General features: G+C 38.8%; 1 protein-coding gene across 4 annotated transcripts in view; it reads right to left on the bottom strand.

The window, feature by feature from the left end:
* TMA16 (translation machinery associated 16 homolog) overlaps positions 1-21,067 on the bottom strand; it is a 76,581-nt gene that overhangs the window by 45,457 nt on the left and 10,057 nt on the right. For 2 of the 4 annotated variants that reach the window (XM_023558455.2, XM_010598133.3), the window contains exons 3-6: positions 13,729-13,766; positions 12,289-12,373; positions 11,016-11,164; positions 4,351-4,393 (exon numbers count right to left, since the gene is read on the bottom strand). In XM_023558455.2, the coding sequence (XP_023414223.1) occupies positions 4,351-4,393; positions 11,016-11,164; positions 12,289-12,373; positions 13,729-13,766 (315 nt within the window). The other 2 variants (XM_010598132.3, XM_023558456.2) reach the window with 2 other exon arrangements.

Genomic DNA, 21,067 nt, shown 5'->3' with positions numbered 1-21,067 from the left:
CAACTGCCTCTTCATCTATGTAAAGGTTCCTCACGAGCACAATTAAGTGTTCTGGAATTCCCACTCTTCGCAATGTTATCCACAATTTGTTATGATCCACACAGTTGAATGCTTTTGCATAGTGAATAAAACACAGGTAAACATCCCTCTGGTATTCTCTGCTTTCAGAGAATAACAGTTGAATTAACTGGTCTTCCAGTTGTGTTGCATGTACTGGAATAGTACACAAAGATAAACAACAAGGATGAATTCAAGAAACATCTCATAACATGGATGAATCTGGAACACACTATGCTGAGTGAAATTAGTCACAAGAGGACAAATATTATATGAGACCACTATTATAAGAACTCAAAAAAAAAAGGTTTAAACACAGAAGAAAACATTCTTTGATGGTTATGAGGGTGGGGAGGGAGGGATAGGGGTATTCACTAACTAGATAGTAGACAAGAATTATTGTAGGTGAAGGCAAGGACAACACACAATACAGGGGAAGTCAGCACAACTGGACTAAACCAAAAGCCAAGAAGTTTTGTAAATACAACCAAACACTTCAAGGGACAGAGTAGCAGGGGCGGGGAACCATGGTTTCAGGGAACATCTAGGTCAACTGGCATTAACAAAGTTTATTAATAAAATGTTACACATCCCACTTTGGTGAGTGGCGTCTGGGGTCTTAAAAGCTAGCGAGCAGCCACCTAAGATACATCAATTGGTCCCAACCCACCTGGAGCTAAGGAGAATGAAGAACACCAAAGACACAAGGCAAAGATTAGCCAGAAAGGGCCACATAAACCAGAGACTCTATCAGCCTGAGAACAGAAGAACTAGACGGTGCCTGGCTACCACCAATGACCACCTTGATAGAGAACACAACAGAGTCCCCAAAAGAGCAGGAAAAAGGTGGCGTGCAGAACTCAAATTCTAGTAAAAAGATTGAGACTGGAGGGACCACGGAAAACACGGTCCCTGGACTCTGTTATCCCAGAACTGAAACCATTCCTGAAGCCAACTCTTCAAATATTAGACTGGACTATAAGACATAAAATGGTACTCATGTAGAGTGTGCTTCTTAGTGAGACTAAACGGCCAGCTCCTGTCCAAAGGCAAAATGAGAAGGCAAAAAGGGACAGGAGCTGGTTGAATGGACATGAGAAATCTTAGGTGGAAAGGCGGAGTGTGCTGTCACATTATAGGGAGAGCAACTAGGGTCACATAACAATGTGTATAAATTTTTGTGCAAGAAACTAACTTAAGCTATAAACTTTTACTTAAAGCACAATAGAAAATAAATAAAAAGAACTGAATTTGTGGAAATAAACTATGTTCAATTTTCCTAAGTAAAAACGTTATAACATTTTAAATAACCTGTTAACAAGACTTAACTGGTATCCAGTTAACATATAACACTAGCATTTTATTTTATTTTATTTCACTGAAAACTTTCAAGTGCAGTTGGATAGTATCCTTTACAAAACAGATTAAAGAATATGTTGCATGTAACAAGGTCTGTGAAGAACATTCTACCACAACTGTGTTCTTCCTGATACATGAAATACTAAGTCAATTTAACCTGTCTCTTGAAGGGGGAAAAAAAGAAATGCACAGTAAAATAATCAGTTCTATAATCTTTAATTATGTTTCTATAAATACACCATCACTTTTCAGAATGAGAAAGCAGAAAATCATATACAATCAGAAAGAGCTAATCTGAAGTCATTTGTAAAAAGATAACAGGTAAAGTATGAGAGGCTCTTTATTTCTTACCATTTAACTCAGACTGAAAAGATAATGAACAAGAATAATGTAGAAGACATCAGCCTATATGAATTCCATTATCCCATTTTCCCCTATTTTATGATGAAAAACAGGGTTTTGTTTAACAGGACAGTCAGTGTGACACTGTCTCTGAAAGACAGTTCAAAGGACACTAACAGGAACCTCTCAGAAAGTCAGCTGCTGTCCACGCTCAACACGTGAGGCCAAGGACCACTGCCGTCGAGTTACCACACCAAAACCAAACCCAGTGCCGCTGAGTCAATTCCGACTCACAGCAACCCTACAGGACAGAGTAGAACTGCCCCATAGAGTTTCCAAGGAGCGCCTGGCGGATTCAAACTGCCGACCCTTTGGTTAGCAGCCGTAGCACTTAACCACTACTCCACCAGGGTTTCCTGTAGAGTTAGGCAGTCCTAACTAAACATCAGGACAAAAATAAAACATTTTCTGTCCTCATTTGTATCAACTCCCAACCCCAGAAATTCAGGTTAAATGGGTTTTGCAAATTGCTGCTATCCGTTTTAACAATTTAATATAAGCAATAAAGCCACTTCCGTTTTTTTTCATCGTAACATTGCTTTAAATAAAAATCCTAAACATTGTTTTAAAACTGCAAATGGGACTCTCTTCATGTAAGGGAATGAGCTAAACAGCAAATTCCTATATCCTGACAATTATTTACTGTAATCAAGGAGTGTAACTTGAAGCTCTCAAGTTATTTATTCTCAACTCAAGACAATTAGGTTACTGGAGTCATTTCCTCATCTGAGTCACTGGATTCATCTTTTAGCTCCAATTCCTCTAAGACTTTGTCTACAGCTGTAACATTTTTCCTCTTGCACTTCTTGGGAATTGCATCATTAGCACAGATTTTTCTCATTTTAATGTTTGGCAATTTCTTCAGATCAAAATCCCACTCCCTAGACAAAAGAAAGTTGGCAGAGGGGAAGGTGTGAAGTCAACATTAAAAACTCTTCAAGTAGAGACAGAAGTTTATAAATTTACAGACTGAAATGCATTAGAAAGAAAAGTATAAAGGCACTAGGAGATACAAGGTCCCAAGAGCTGAGGCTTGTTTTTATTACATGTACTGCAGCTTCTCCTTAATTTACACGAGAAGTACCTACAGGGCAACACAGCAGAGTATTAGGCAGGAGTGCCAAAGAGGCTCTCCTCTGTTCTCTTATTCTGCCTAACCTGAGTATCTCTATCACACTACATGATCTCAACAATCTCAAAAGAAGGACCCACAGCATACCTGCCAATCTCCAAAACGTATGATCACTTTTTTTTTTTCTTTTTACTCAGAGTAGTTAACCCAAAAACCATTGCCATCGAGTCGATTCTGACTCATAGCAACTCTACAGGACAGACTAGAACTGCCCCATAGAGTTTTCAAGCAGTGCCTGATGGGCTCGAACTGCTGACCTTTTGGTTAGCAGCTGTAGCACTTAACCGCTACGTCACCAACTCGTAGTGGTACATCACAGCTAAGTTTCGGCAATCAGATAATTTTATTCTTATAATAAATAATAAAAAACTTCTAGTTTTTCAACAGCAGCACTTTTTGTGACAATCCTTATGTTCCAACTTCTTTAGGAGCAATGTGAAGATTGTTTCAAGAATTTAACTTGAACCAACGATACTATGTTAATCTCTTCTCTCATTTCTGGCTTTCTTCGGTGCAGGCAGAACTTGCATTGTTTTAGAAGTAAGGCTACATTTATATATTTGATTAATATTACAGGCAAAAAGCGTAAGATATTAAAAAGAAACTTGAGCTCCATGTATTCAAACTTTACATACATGTTATATGTGAGCTAAAAAGTAAACTTTTAAAAATACTTTTGAAATATGATAAATTCTATTAGAACTAATTAAATTTCTAAGAGTTCAGAAGTACTAAATATTATAAAATAAGATTAAGGGTTTCAAAGAACCCAACTCTGGATTTAAATTTACCTAAATTAACATAAAATTTCAGACCTATGAACAGGCTCTAGATAAGACCAATTATTCACATTAATAAAAATTATTTTTTAAAGACAGAGAATGTATGTTTTAAGAACGTAAAAACTGAAATCCTACTTAATGGTGTCCCTGATCATGGAAAAGTATAATTAGAAAGACCACTGTACCAACCAATTCTTGATGGCTTAATCCTTTCCCTGGTATCACTTCCCATTAACCATCTTCTTACCCAAAATAGGGTGTTATGGAACAGTTCTGGGCTGTGACTCTAAGTTATCAGGTCTGTTACTATTATTTTATCTCATTAAAAAATGAGAACTGGAGAGGAATAGTAAGATCGAGCTCTTTGGAGTACTATATTAAGGTATTTTAAAATATTTTGAAAAACAAAAGGCATACTGACTGTCATTTTAATGTCCATTAGGTGTTCCAAATAAAAAAATAACACTGGAAAATTCTTACTTTCTCTGACAGAAGAAAAAACGTTAAAAGAAACCTACGTTTCTCTTTTACCTCTAATATCTAGACTCATAAGAGAAGAAAGTTTATGCCTCATGTAGTTTATATGTGCTTCAAAGAAATAATAAGAGACAGACTCACCTAAAAGTTTTCAGGTTACCGACATCTACAATGTCTGGAATCTCTGGGAAAGAAAACAATTTTTATCCATTACACAAGGTTTTCTGAATTACATCATTTCATAATGTCCTCATTTACTATCTCTGATAAAAGAAATAATAATTGACAAATAGTAAGAACATCAAAAGCAAAACAAAGTTTCAAAGTATTGCTATAAGTAATATAAAAATTAAGTTTTGCAAGTATAAATGGCTCGGAGTAAGATTTAAGAAGACTACTGTAAACTAATAAGTTCTAACATAGAATTTGTAAAATAAAACAAACCTATTAACGAAAATAAACCCTGACCTTTCAAACCATGGAAAAGTACCTGGCAAATTCTAACCGTCAATCCCCTAAAACAACACAACAGGCTGTTAAATATTTTTTTTTACTCAATGAAAAGTACAAATATTCAAGCACATACTTCACTGTGGCAAGGTAGAGTTTATCTAAGGAATGCAGGATGGTTAGCTATCAGAAAATCACGTGATTTAAATGGTGAGAACAATTAAAAACAAACATGATTATCAACAGATACCAAAAAAAGCTCAGCAAAACTTAAAACCATTCCTAATAAAAACTAGGTGTATGAGAGCTTCTTACCATGATTAGCAATCAATCCAACATCTGCCAAATTACATCATTACATACCTGCCAAACCACTGAGAATCATGACCCACCCAAGCTGACATATAACCTTGACCATCAGAGGAGCCACATGTTTAAAAGTTATAAATTAAGCACTTTTTGTTGTTGTTTTTAATAGAATCCTAATACAGTCAGTCATAAATAGTTATGCCTCCATGCACCACAGGAGGAGAGAGGGTTAATATCCAGCTCTCCTCAGAAACTTGTAAAACAATTCTCCCACACGTTTCTAGACATTCGTGACCTTGTCTCAGTTCACAGATCTCTCGCCCTGCCTCTGGAAGAAGCACTGGGCATAGTCAGAAGACTAGAACTGAATTCTAGTACAGGCTCTGTGACCAAATACTGTGTGACCTCGGACAGTTAACTGAACGCTCAGCCAATACAGACCTTAGCACACACTACCTCAAAGCCCTCTCATTTCTCTAGCACTTCACGGTTCAAAGGCAATTCTCTGAACCCTATTATTAACTCTCTATGCAATTTAAAAAGAGGTGAACGCTACCTTATTTTACTGCCTTTCCACACAGTCCCCCCGTCCCGAGACTTTAAGGTTCTAGTGCTGTCATCAGTTAAGGCCAGTGATTTTTTTTTTTTAAAGAACATTGTGAACTTTCCTAAGACCAAATAGCCTGAAACCTCTGGACATCCTAGTACCTTCCCTAAGCTTTCAGCAAATATTTTTTTTAACCACCAAAGTCAGGGTTTTCACCAATATAATATTAGGGGAAGAAATCATATTACTAAAATTTCCCACTAGAAACACTGGAACTGAGTTAACTACTGACAAAGCAGGGTGATTTAAGGAGGTAAGGACACGGGTTAACTAAAATTACAGATGCAAATTTAACACTCCGACATCATAAAGGAATGGCCACAATAAAAATGTTTTTAAAGTCTGTATGTCACATATGGAAAAATCCAGCTAGATATAAAAGACAGGTGAGAACAAAAACTTAAACCTACGATACAATATTAGAACACAATATTCTTGTCACACTGCTCTGAGAGTTCTGTAAAACTTCAACATAGCATCCATTAACAATTGCCTCAGATCCATTTACTCTAAAATGAAAAAAGTGTGCACCTGTATCTTTTTTGATACTTTTTTTCTAATCCTAGGAATGCTTTTAATCTTCTAATTTTTCCTTTCAGTTTCAACATTTTAAAAATGTTGAGAGGTCTCCCTCCCACTCTCTTAGCTAACCAAAGTTACTTAAGATCCTACTATATTACATTTTTTGGTGTTCTATGAAATTTCTTAAACAATACACCTCAATAATGTTGATTTATAATTTTCTTCCAAAAATCTTTCAGAGTGCAGAAAAACTTACCATTTTTTAAAAATTCTTTCCTACACATTTTGTCTTCTTACAAAACAAGCTATTGCTTCTAATGCTGATAGCGATCATTCAAGGCTCTTTTCATATTTTTAAATGCTTTAGTTACTTCATTTTTTTGAAAACTCTTCCAACAATCTATGTAAGTGGAGCGAGCAGGCAAAAAGTCATAAAATTCAGTGCCTTGCAACAGCAGCCATTTCTAAAAGATGTACCTGTAAGCTCATTTGCTAGACAAGTGCTATTAAAAATGCATGTATGTCTTTGATTAGTAATTTTCATTAAAAAAAAAAAAAATACACAACAGAGAATCCCTGATGCAGCGGGAGAGCAGTGGGATGCAGACCTCAAGTTCTCGTAAAAAGAACAGACTTAATGACTTGACTGAGGTTAGAAGGACCCCAGTGGTCATGGTCCCCAGACCTTCTGATAGCCCAAGACTGGAACAATTCCCAAAGCCAACTCTTCAGACAGGGATTGGACTGGACTATAAGTTAGAAAATGATAATGGGAGGAGTGAGCTTCGTGGATCGAGCAGACACATAAGACCACATGGGCAGCTGTCTGGAGGGGAGATGTGAAGGCCAAGGGGGACAGGAGCTGGCTGAATGGACACAGAAACACAGGGAGGAGAGAAGGAATGTGCTGTCTCATTACAGGGAGACGAACTACAAGTATATAGCAAGGTGCATATAAGGTTTTATAGAGACACTTAAAGCATAATAAAAATTTTTTTTAAAAATCATATATTTCATTTGAAATAGGCCCTGCTTATAATGTCTTGGGATTTTTTATACTTGGACCAAATCAATGCGGTAAAGACAAGAACATAAGTGCTGATTTCTTTCTCTTTTACTAATCACTTTTCAGGTAAAAATGACATAAATATTTATTCCTCTATTCAAATAAAAAATATTATTGAGCACCTTTTATGAGAATCAGGCACTGTTCTAATCACCAGATTAATGATTAAGACTAAGTCTTTGTCCTCAATGATCTTACATTCTCACTGAAGAAAGAGAGAATTAAACAAATACATGAGTTGGAATCAACTCGATGGCAGTGAGTTTGGTTTTTCTGGTTTTATACATTAACAAATTTCATGAGTGATATGAAGAAATTTAAAAAGTGGAGAAGAAGGGAATGGTCTAGAAGGCCTCTTTGGGAAATTACATTTAAGCTTAGAGAAACCTGAATAGTGATGGAGTATCCATGCAAATATGCGGAAAGTGTTTTAGGTAAGATAAAGGGCAAAGGTTTTAAAACAGGAACGACCTCGGCATGTTCAAGAACTATGAAGTTGGAGGGGTAGTCAACAGCCACATCCAGAGTGGACTTGAAAAGCATGGTAAGAACTTTGGATGTCATTCAAATATGACGGGAAACCACTGGAGAGTTTTAAGCAAGGAACTGATATTAATCTGTCTGCTATGCATTGAACAGACTTCAGGGGAAAAGAGAGAAAGCACAGAGACTAACTGGGAGGCTGTTAATTGGGAGGTACAGCTGAGATGATGGTGGCTTGAACTATGGAGGGGTTGGTAGTTGTCAGATTCTAAATATACTTTTGCTGATGGGTTTAAAAGTAAAGAATCAAATATGACTCCAGGGTTTCTAATCTGAGTAAATGGGTAAGTGGCAATGCTGCCGACTAGAGCAGAAAACTAGGAAGAGGAGCACATTTTAGGAGAAAAGCAGGGCTTTGCTTTTGGACATGTCATGTTTGAGATTTCTAGAAGACATTCAAGTACAGATCCGAGAAACCCAAGTTCGATAATTCAAGTCTGGAATTCTGGGAACAAGTTAGGGCTAACAATATATATTTGGATACAATCAGCATGCAGATGGTATTTAAAACCACAGGATTACCTGAGATCACCTCAGGAATGAGGGTAAACAGAAAATAGAAGAGGGCTGAGGACGAGGCCCTGAGCCAACATTTAGTTTGTGAAGACAAACAAGGTTCAGCATCGTTGTTGTTGTTAGGTGTCGTCTAGTCGATTCTGACTCATGGCAACCCTATACACAACAGAACAAAACACTGCCCAGTCCTGCGCCATCCTCACAAGTATTGTTACGCTTGAGCCCATTGTTGTAGCCACTGTGTCAATCCGTCTTGTTGTGGTTCTTCCTCTTTTTTACTGACCCTCTACTTTACCAAGCATGATGTTCTTCTCCAGGGACTAATCCCTCCCAATAACATGTCCAAAGTATGTGAGACGCAGTCTCGCCATCCTTGCCTCTAAGGAGCATTCTGGTTGTACTTCTTCCAAGACAGATTTGTTCATTCTTTTGGCAGTCCACGGTATATTCAACATTCTCCGCCAACACCATAATTCAAAGGCATCAATTCTTCAGTCTTCCTTATTCATCATCCAGCTTTCACATGCACATGAGGTGACTAAAAACACCATGGTGTGGGTCAGGCACACCTTAGTCCTCAAGGTAACACATTTGCTTTTGAACACTTTAAAGAGGTCTTTTGTAGCAGATTTTCCCAGTGCAATGAGTCTTTTCATTTCCTGACTGCTGCTTCCATGGGTGTTGATTATGGATCTACGTAAAATGAAATCCTTGACACTTCAATCTTTTCCCCATTTATCAAGATGTTGCTTACTGGTCCAGTTGTGAGGATTTTCGTTTCATGTTGAGATGTAATCCGTACTGAAGGCTGTGGTCGTTGATCTTTATCAGTGCTTCAAGTCTTCTTCACTTTCAGCAACACAGGTTATTAATAAATCTTCCTCCAATCCTGATGCCCCATTCTTCTTCATATAGTCTAGCTTTTCGGATTATTTGCTCAGCACACAGTTTGCATAGGTATGGTGAAAGGATACAACCCTGATGGACACCTTTCCTGACTTTAAACCATGCAGTATTCCCTTGTTCTATTCAAACAACTGCCTCTTGATCCACATACGGATTCCTCACGAGCACAATTAAGGGTTCCAGAATTAAAAAGGCATGCCCAGTGAACTAGTAAGAAAACTGTAACAGGTCAGTGTCTTCTACACAAAATTAAAAGTGTGGCAAGAAAAAGGGAACGATCATCTTATCAAATGCTGCACAAAGGCTGACTGAATAAGATTCCATGTCCTGCATCCCAGTATATGCAACTACTGTCTTAGCAACTTGAAGGTCACCAGTGATGTGTACTTTTAGGTGAGTGGTGTGGACAAAAGCCTAGTTGAAGTGGGTTCCAAACAAAACAGGATATGAGGAAATGGAGACAAGAAGCCTAGACAAATTTTACACTTCTGCAAGTTAACCACTTAGGTGAAAAGGACACACTAGCTGAAGCCTTCCCTTACTCCTATACTAGGCACTATGTCAGGCATTTTCATGAATATCATTTACCTTTTCAACAACTCAGGGAAGTAGGTATATTATCTCTATTTTAAAATTGAAAAATGAGATCTAGAAGGGTTAAATTAACTTGCCCTCAGTTATAGCAACAAGTCATAAGGCTCCATCTAGATCTATCTAGTTCTAAAGCTATTCTCTGTTGCTTTCTCATTAAGGAAACTCACTTTCTAGGAATCATGAAGAGGGACTGCCATCTACTTTAGGGTGCCATCTACTTTAGGAGCGGGTAACCCACTCCTCGGTGTTCCCCACTCCTCAGAAACCGCACGGAGCAGCTCCACTCTGTCCTACAGGGTTGCTTCGAGTCAGAATCGAGTCAACAGCAACAAGTCTAGTGTTAGCCACAGGATCTTTCCTCCAGGTTTCTATACTTTAGTGATTATCAAAGTTTAGAAACTTTATTTTGCTATTACGTATTCCATTTACTATACTTTCTAAGCAAATCCACGTAACACAAATGCCTACAGCGATAGGCAGGGAATGTGAATGAAGACAGCGTCAGGGTCACAGAAACCTGAGAACGCATGCCCAGGTCTAAGGAGAACAGCTGTGACTACACTCTACAGGTTATATTGCCAAACTATTTGATTTTTTAAGACAAATAAGAAACCTACATTTTTCATGTAAAATTACTAATTTTTTTTATACTGACAATTCAAAAATTTTACAAACCTTGGTAAGCCAATCAAGTATCATCTGCAGGCCACATGTGGCCTACGAGTAGCCACCAGTTTGTGGTCTTTGCAAGTATTAAGTATCCTCTCTTACTATGTGCTTTCTTTAGACAGTACTACCAAACTAATAATATGTGTATCTTTAGGAACTGTGTGTAAAACACGCTACAATGATAGAAAACACACGGCACCTGAGTCACACAATCCAAAGCAAATGAAAATTCCATTTTTTACAGTTTCTCAAAAATAACCACGAGTACAGCTAGCTACTAGAAGAATTACAAAGATGACAGCGGCATGCAGCTGGGCATGGGAAAGTAATAACCCTGTAACAAAGCAAACGAGGTATGTGCCCGAGAGGAAAAATTTACCGTACCAGTAGAAAAACATGTCACTGTCACTAATTAATAGCTTTGGAAATGAACATTTAAAGAAAGAATAAACCTAACGAGTATTCCAAACACTCACAAAGGAACAAAAATCAAAGGAAGAAAATAGAACTAAACTGCATATAGTAAATAGGATAAAAATGTTAAACCCTTGAAGTGAATTACAAATCTGATATAGAAAGTACTACGTATTTTAGGAAGAGAAAAGAAAATCACAGCAAACACACCAAGGCCATATCCTTCATATTGCTGTCGCTCCCGTTCCATCATCTGTTTGATAACTGTCTCCCGGGAACAGTGTCGCCTTCCCTGTCTGTCCTTGATGCTGTTATGTAATTCAATCTGCTCCAACTCACTGCTGAATCGATTTAAATAACTGAAAAACAAGAAAGTGATGTTACTTACAAAGTCTGTACTTCTGGGTTCTATCACTTCATTTAATACTTAATTCCCAGCCTTTCCCCTCTCCTTTAAATTTTTTTATTTCTCTGGATAATTCAATCATTTCCAAAATTTCAGTGACCCAATCACTGCTTTCTACCAGAATATCTGTTAACCCCAGACCCTCATATCCTACAACCTACTGGACGACCGCACTGGGATGTTCCCTAGAGGTCTCACCTTCAGCACATCAAGACTGAACTTCCTATCCCCTTCCTTGCCTCCCCCTCCACCTCACCAGCCTGCTCCATCCCCTGGCTCTGTATCTCAGGAAATGGTACAACTATTCGGTCATTCAGGTGTCATCTTGGACTCTTTCTTTCCTTTCCCTTTTTTCCCATGTCTCGTTTTTCAATAAAGACTGAGACTTTCACCTTCTTAATGCCTCTGGAATCTACCCACTTCTCTTCACCTCGCTGTTGCTAAGCAAGCCAAGGCACCAACCTCTCTGCCTGAGTCGATACACCAGCCTTCTGGGCAAAGGCAAGCTCCTGGCCATATAACTTCCTCACCTGCACTACTGTGATCCAACTTTTAAATGCTGCCATCTCAGGTGCTGGCTGTAAAAGCCTCCCAGGGCTCCCAATGTCTTTCAGAATAAAGTCCAAACTCTTAGCCTGGTATCTGAGGTCTTTCCTGAGGTGGGTGTCACTTCTTCCCTTGAACCTATCATTTTGATCACAGTAAATGTCTGACCGATCACTAAACGCGTCACCTTGGAGTTCATCTCTAGGCCTTTTAGGTATCGTTCTCTCTGCACAGAGACTCTTGAACCTACCTTACCTCCACCTGCTAATCCCTACCCTTTAGGTATCAGTTTAGATGACACTTCTTCCAGGAAGCCTTTTCCGATCCCATAAAACTGGGTTAACTACCACTCTGAGGCCTAGAAAGGTTACAAACCTTCTACAGTAGATGAGCCAGGACACGGTTCCAAAGTCTCTCTGATAACAAAGCCCATTTCCTCCTCTACACATCCAGGACAGGGCTCTGTCTCCTAAGGAATTATGTTGGAGAATTCCCTTTCTGACCCTTTGATCATAGCACACCACTGTTTACCTTTCAATCAGTTCACAAGCGTCTTTCTTTGAATATTCTATTTTTTGGGGATCAAGGTGATTTTGAAACCACTGCAGTTTTTCACCTATAAACAACAAGTACCAAGATAGTTTAACACGAGTCATCATTTAAGCAAAGAGGTATTCACTATATTTCTCAATATTAATGTGTTTAAAACGACCAAAATTTATCTCAGTGCTGAATGTAAAGACCGTGTGAACTCAAAGGTGATCAAATCAGTCTGTCTAAAATTAAACTATCACATTTTAATTTACAGAAGAGGCGGGGGGGGGAGAGGGATGCTCTTCTGTGTATATTTCTTATCCAATATGGATGCAAAAAAATTAGTAAACAAATAAAAGAACATGAAGCCCTAAGTATTTAAAAAGCAAAGGATAGAACATGTCTGAAACAGACATTAAGAAAAATCTGAAAACTAGATTAATAATGAAAATGGTATTTCCTGAACACTTAATAAGCAGCAGACACAATGGTAAGAGCTGTACAGTCCTGTGATGACTGGTACTACTATCATCCCCTTTAACAGAAGAGGGAGGCTGAGTAGCCTGCCCACGGCTGCAAAGTCAGTAAATACATTAAGCATACAAGAATATATTACCAAAGAGCTTACAAACCTTATCCTTATAAGTAAATCTGACCACTGGGGTAACTACTAGATAGACTTCTCACTATCGCAGATCAAGAAACAGTCCCGTTCAGCATCCTGATAACTCATTTTGAAATACTATTCAATCACCTGACAAAGCATTAGAGATGAGGGCTGGAATACCTCTAATTTTAGTAATAATTCCTAACTGCCACTACTTCAAAATCTCAGTCTTGTCAGTAAGGATATACTAACAATAAATTTGACCCAAAAAAGGCAGGACACTGAGATCCAGACCAATGTGTACGGCCACGTCGTTAAATAAGGACTGTCGTGTCCGTAATCTTAGACATCCTTATGCTTAGAGAGCTATCCATTCAACTACACATATACAGATACAGCTATCGATATCACATACCTACATATGTACATACACACACGTGCACCAGACAGCATATGAAAAACCAAGATAAAAATCACTAACCAAAAAAAAAACAAACCAAACCCATTGCCATAGAGTCGATTCCGACTCATAGCAACCCGACAGGACAGAGGAGAACTGCCCCATAGAGTTTCCAAGAAGCACCTGGTGGATCTGAACTGCTGACCTTTTGGTAAGCAGCTGTAGCACTTAACCACTACAAAAAATCACTAGCACTTTATGTCAGAGGTTGAGGATGGATCTTTTTTGTTTCAGTCGGCTTCATCACATCTGACAAAGAAAATTCACTTAGAAACGTTTTTTCACTCGGAGAGTTTAAAGAACAGAAAACACGGAGGAGCAGAGCTTCCCTATACTTTAGCCTGCATTTCAAATAAGTAAATCCACTTACCAACAATGTTGAGACGCAAGGCTTTTTCATTCTTCAATCTTGGAAGAAAAAGTGCACACATGTTAGAAAATTTCCAAAGAAATATTTAAAGATCAGTTGAAAACAACAAAAAGGAAAAACTGTACGAGATTTCAAAGATCATTCTTTCGCATTTACGAAATTCATTTTTTAACACAGAAACACGGAATGTCATGGAAATGAAAATGTTATTATGAACTTTTTTTAGCTCTTTAATGACTGAAGGAAGTCTACAGAACAAACCAGTTTTGAAATCAGAAATGAACGTTTGATTGGATTAAGAATGAACGCTCAAGTGTTTTTGTAATGACAAGTGTATAAAACTTGTGCACAAAAGAGTACTGAATACCTTTCACAATCCTGAATGCTGCCACCAAGGCCAAAATGCATTATTGTTATCTGCTAGATTTCAACAAGAACAGAATGATTACTCTTTATCAATTTGAATTATAAGAGAATTATAACAAAGAAAATAATTTACTCTCAAAAAGCAGTCCAGGGAAGACATGCTTCCTATTATTCATATTCTAAATACTAATCATTCAAAAGAGACCTCTGGACACCTGGCTGTCTGCCAGAATTAATGCTAGCCCCTGGAGACACAGCCGTGAACAAAAGGTCGGCTGCCCCGACACTATGAAAGCTTACAGTCCCGAGGCAATAAGAACACAGAGAAGCATATAGGTCCATGGGAGCGTATTAAAAAAGTGCCTACAGGACATTTTAGAATCCAAGAAGGTCTTCCAGAGCCAGTAAATTTTACACTGACACCGGAACATGCAGAGAAGTTATTCAGGCCAAAAAGGGGATGGGGAGCACGGGAATGGAAAAAGGAAAATATTTTAGCTAAAGGAGAAGGCTTTGTGCGTGACTTCTACTCATAAAGGAAAAGCAGACCAGATTTCTCTTCCCACTTTTTAACAACTAGAAAACTAGACAAATACAGATTTTTTTTTAAAAAACTTTTTAGTCACAGGATGGAAGAAAATACAGTACAAATAACTAACAAAGGACCTGTATACAGAATACACTAACAGCTTTTACTACTCCAAGCTAGACGGTACCAGAATGGGCAAGATTTGAACAGATTCATCACTACATGCAAATGGCCAATAAGCACCTAAAAAATGCTAACATCCTCAGTCATCACGAAAGGCCAACTAAAACCACACTGAGATATACCACTGCACACCTATCAGAGCAGCTACAACGTAACCACACTGAGATACCACTGCATACCTATCAGAGCAGCGACAAGGTAACCACACAGAGATACCACTGCACACCTATCAGAGCAGCTACAACGTAACGGACCAGAAACAACCACATATCAGAAAGGATGTGGAGTAACTGTAACTCTCACACACCAGTGGTGAGAATATATAACTGCAGAATACACAATTTCTCATATACTTACCACACCCCTATCAAACAACCGAACAATTTTTATAAACTTGATTTCTTATCAGCTCAATTTCTTATATACTTAAACATACACTCACCATATAACCCAGATCCCAATCCTAGCAATTAAAACGAGATGAAAACATATCCCTACACAAATTCTTCTACACAAATGTTCATGGCAACTGCCTTTGAGAATTAATACAGTTAATAATTAATAGAGAAAACGAAAATGAAAACATTCTCATTCAGACAGACTTAATGTGTAAATGTGATTTTTAAAGGGAATATATTTTTTAAGTCATAGATATACATAAACAAATAGGCATAACTATTTTCAAACAAAACTTTATTTTATATAAAAACAGGTGGCTGGCCCCATAATTTGCCAACCTAATAGTCGAAAACTGGAAACAATCCAAATGACCATGAACAGGTGGAAGCATAAATTAACGGGATAGCCATACAATGGAATACTACTCAGGAATAAAATGGAAGAAGGGAAGGACAACTACACAATGCAAGAATAAAGTTAGCAGTCAGCTGCAAAAATTCTGAATGGACTTGATGGGGGCCTGAACTAGAGTGATAACAATCAGAATAAAGGAAAGTGGACAGATTTGGGAAACCCTGGTGGCATACTGGTTAACCGCTACAGTTGCTAATCAAAAGGTCAGCAGTTTGAATCCATCAGGCAGTCCTTGGAAACCGTATTGGGAAGTTCTGCTCTGTCCCATAGGGTCACTGTGAGTTAGCATCAACTCGATGGCAATGGGTTTGGTTTTGGTAGACAGATTTGAGAATTATTCAAAACCGTAACCGAATGTAAAATAGAAACATTCTTATTAAGACAGACTTGATGTGTGAATGAACGAACTCTTGTGGCACAATAGTTAACTCCTTGGCTGCCAACCACAAGGTTGGTATTTCAAACCCACCCACCTGCTCCATGGGAGAAAAGACCTGGGGATTGACTCCCGTAAAGATTATAGCCTAGGAAATCCTGGGGCAGTTCTTACTCTGTGACATAAGGTCACTATGAGTCAGAATTGACTCAATATGTGAATGTGATTTTTTTTAGAATACATTTTTAAGTGAGGAGATATCAACTATACTAATTCTCAAAGGCAGCTGTTTCCCAGATTCTTACCCATTATGGTTAGTTTCTCTCTGCTAACTTCCACACTGAGTAGTTTCATTTGGTATCTAGAGTTCTTTGCTATGTACCCAGCAGGACAAAAGAAGCCAACAGTACCCAGCAACAAAATATTGCTAAGGTGAGAACATCATAAAATAAAGTCAAAACCATGTCATATACACAGGCACTCTCTCCTTGTAAAGTGTGCATTACTTGGAATGTGCTCATCTTCAAACCATACTAGTTTCTTTTAATATGAACACAAGTGATGTTTCCAAAGTCCTAGATCAGAACTTTCCAAACACGGAAGATGAAGAACTACTTTGAAATCACACCCTAGTGTTGCTACTCCCTTTTGCAGCATCTTTGTGTGAACGAGTCCTTCACTAAAGGTCAACCTCATCAATCCCACAGACCTGGCTTTGTATTCTCTACCACCAGTTACAAGGCACAGTACCCTAACCTTCCCCAACCTCCCGCTACCTCTTCTTCATCCCAAAAAGAAACCCAAGGAAGTGGTACAAAGAATTCTGAGTTCTGTGGAAAACTTTAGAAAATGGATACTCAAGGTACCCTGGCTGCCTTGCTTCCTTAGAAAAATCACCCTAGTTTTGAGGACTACAGACAATGTATATTCCATAAGCAGACACCTCGAAAAGATAGTACTATCCAAGTACACGTGTGTCAGGTGGTCCTACTGCAGTGGCTTGGGTGTTGCTATGATGCTGGAAGCTATGCCACTAGTATTTCAAATATCGGTAGGGTCACCCACGGTGGACAGGCTGCAGCGGAGCTTCCAGACTAACACAGACTAGGAGGAAAGGCCTTTAAGTCTGCTTTTGAAAAAACTGGCCATTGACAACCTCATGAAGAGCAGCAGAACACTGATAAAGTGCTGTAAGATGAGTCACTCAGATTGGAAAGCACTTAAAGACAACTGGGGAACAGCTGCCTCTTCAAAGTAGTCAACTTTGATGATGGAGAAAGGCTTTCAGGACCTTCATTTGCTGATGTGGCACAACTCAAAATGAGGAGAAACAGTTCTAAACATCTGTTAATAATCGGAACATGGAATGCACAAAATATGAATCTAGGAAAGTGAGAAATTATCAAAAATGAAATGAAATGCATAAAGATCAATATCCTAGGCATTAATGAGTTGAAGCGGACTGGTATTGGCCATTTTGAATCAGACAATCACATGGTCTACTATGCTGGAAATGACAAGTTAAAAAGGAATGGCATTGCACTCATTGTCAAAAAGAACATTTCAAGATCTATCCTGAAGTACAACACTGTCAGTGATGTGAAAATATCCATACCCATACGCCTACAAGAAAGACCAGATGATGCAACTATTACTCAAATTTACATACCAGCCGCTAATACCAAAGGTAAATAAATTGAAGATTTCTACCAACTTCTGCAGTCTAAAATTGATCAAATATACAATCAAGACACACTGATAATTACTGGTGACTGGAATGCAAAAGTTGGAAACGAAGAAGGATCTGTAGTTGGAAAATGTGGTCTTGTTGATAGAATCAACAGCAGAGATCACATGACAGAATTTTACAAGACTAACAGCTTATTCATAGAAAATACCTTTTCTCGGCAACATAAACGGTGACTATACACATAGAGATCACCAGATGGAAAACACAGAAATCAAATTGACTACATCTGTGGAAAAAGACAACAGAAAAGCTCAATATCATCAGTCAGAATAAGGCCAGGGGCCAACTGCTGAACAGTCCATCAATTGCTCATATGCAAGGTGAAGTTGAAGAAAACTGAAACAAGTTCACAAGAACAAAACTACAATCTTATGTACATTTCACCTGAATTTGGAGACCATTTCAAGAACAGATTTAATGCACTGAACACTAAAGACTGAAGGCCAGACGAACTGTGGAAAGACATCATACATGAAGAAAGCAAGAGGCCATTAAAAAGACAGGAAAGAAAGAAAAGATCAAAATAGATGTCAGTAGACTTTGAAGTTTGCTCTTGAATATAGAGTGGCTAAAGCAAATGGAAGAAATGAAGTAAAAGAGCCGAACCAAAGATTTCAAAAGGCGGCCCAAGGAGACGAAGTAAAGTATTATAATGAAATGTGCAAAGAGTTAGAAAACCAAAAGGGAAGAACATGCTCAGCATTTCTCAAGCTAAAAGAACTGAAGAAAAAATTCAAGCCCCAAGTTGCTATTTTGAAGGGTTCTATGGAAACCCTGGTGGCGTAGTGGTTAAGTGCTACCGCTGCTAACCAAAGGGTAGGCAGTTCGAATCTGCCAGGCGCTCCTTGCAAACTCTATGGGGCAGTTCTACTCTGTCCTACGGGGTTGCTATGAGTTGGAATCGACTCGACGGCACTGGGTTTGGTTTTTTTTGGTTATGGGCAAAATATCGAATGACACAGGAACCATCAAAAGATGGAAGGAACACACAGTCACAGTACCAAAAAGATTGGTCAACATTAAACCATTTCAGGTGGCAACATGTGATCAAGAACCACTGGTGTTGAAGGAAGAACCTCAAGGTGACCTGAAGGCATTGGCAAAAAACAAGGTTCCAGGAATTGAGGGAAAACCAATCGAGATGTTTCAATAAACAGATGCAGTGCTGGAAGTGCCGACTCATCTGTGCTAAGAAATTTGGAAAACAGCTACCTGCCCAACCCACTGGAAGAGATCCACATTTCTGTCCATTATAGAGAAAGGTGAGTCAACGGAATGTGGAAATTATCAAACAGTATTATTAACATCATATGCAAGTAAAATCCTGCTGAAGATAATTCAAAAACAGCTGCAGCGATTCATGGACAGGCAACCCACAGAAATTCAAGCCAGATTCAGAAGAAGACATGGAAGCAGGGATATCATTGTTGATGTCAGATGGATAGTCACTGAAAGAATTCCTGAAAGTTGTTTACCTGTGTTTTATTGACTATGCAAAGGCCTTTGACTATTTGAACCATAACAAATTATGGATAACATTGCAAAGAGTGGGAATTCCAGAGCACTTAACTGTGCTCATGAACAACCTGTACATAGATCAAGAGGCAGTCATTGGGACAGAAAAAAAGGGATACTTCCTGGTTCAAAATCAGGAAAGCTGTGCTTCAGGGTTGCATCCTTTCATCATACTTATTCAATCTGTATGCAGAGCAAACATTCCAAGAAGCTGGACTATATGAAGAAGAATGGGGCATTAAGATTGGAGGAAGGCTCATTAATAACCTATGATATGCAGATGACACAACCTTGCTTGCTGAAAGTGAAGATCACTTAAAGTATTTACTGATGGAAGATCAAAGACTACAGCCTTTGGTGTGGATTACACCTCAATATAAAGAAAACAAAAATCTTCACAACTGGCCAATAAGCAACATCATGATAAATGGAGAAAAGACTGAGGTTGTCAAGGATTTCATTTTACTTGGATCCACAATCAACACCCATGGAAGAAGCAGTCAAGAAATCAAACGACATATTGCTTTGGACAAATCTGCTGCAAAAGACCTCTTTAAAGTGTTAATAAGCAAGGATGTCAACCTGAAGACGAGGGTGTGCCTGACTCAAGACATGGAATTTTCCGTCCCCTCATATGCATGCGAAAGATGAACTAAGAATAAGGAAGACAGAAGAGGAACTGATTGATGCCTCTGAATTATGGTGTTGATGAAGAATATCGAATATACCATAATTGCCGGAAGAATAAACAAGTCTGTCCTGGAAGTACAGCCAGAATGCTCCTTGCAAGCGAAAATGGCAAGACTTCACCTCTCGTACTTTGGATAGGTTATCAGGAGGGACGAGTTCCTGGAGAAAGACATCATATTCGGTAAATGTCTTATGCTGGGTTCTCTAGAGAAGCAAAACCGGTGAAGCATCCATATACATATACACATACACATACACATACACATACACATACACATACACATACACATACACATACACATACACATACATATATAAAGAGAGATTAATACCAAAGAAATGGCTCACTCAGTTGTAGAGGTTGGAGCGCCCCAAGTCTGTGAGTCAGGCTGGAGGCTTCTCCTGACTCACTTGGCTGCAGGGGCTGGCGAATCCAAGAGCAGCAGGTCAGATCACAGGCCTCTGGCTCGCAGGCTGCAGTGGCCAACAAACCCCAAGATCTGCAGGTAAGCTGCTAGCTCAAGTCCCAAGAACTGGAAGTCATATAAGCAGGAGCCAGCTGCAGGATCCAGCGTGACCAAAAGCCTGAGAGCCTTGCCAGAAAGTCCACCTACATTGCATGCAGGCCACACTCCCAAGGAAACTCCCTTTCAACTGACTGTTTACTCACAGTAGATCCCATCATGGAGGTGATCGCATTATATCATAGCTCAACGTGGAGGTGAATACAACATTGTATGCCTGACAAACTACATCATAATTGCCAAACTATAGAGAATCATTGCCCAGCCAAGTTGACACACGACCTTAACCACCACGGTAAAGCAGAGGGTCAGTGAAAAAGAGCAAGACCCTCGACAAGATGGACTGACACAGGAGCTGCAACAATGGGCTCAAACATAGCAACCACTGTGAGAATGGTGCAGGAAAGGGCAGTGTTTAATTATGTTCTACACAGGGTCACTCTGAGTCAGAACCGACTCTAGAGCACCTAACAACGAGATGGTTCCCCATGGTTCTTGTCTCTTGATATTCATGTCCTTGTCTGCGGAGTGCAGACGGACCTAGTCATTTATTTCTAACAAATAAAATAGCACAATGATGACGGATGTCACTC

The sequence above is a fragment of the Loxodonta africana genome, chromosome 13 (assembly GCF_030014295.1).
Source record: "Loxodonta africana isolate mLoxAfr1 chromosome 13, mLoxAfr1.hap2, whole genome shotgun sequence".
Lineage (NCBI taxonomy): Eukaryota > Metazoa > Chordata > Mammalia > Proboscidea > Elephantidae > Loxodonta > Loxodonta africana.
This window is presented reverse-complemented; position numbering and strand designations above follow the sequence as displayed.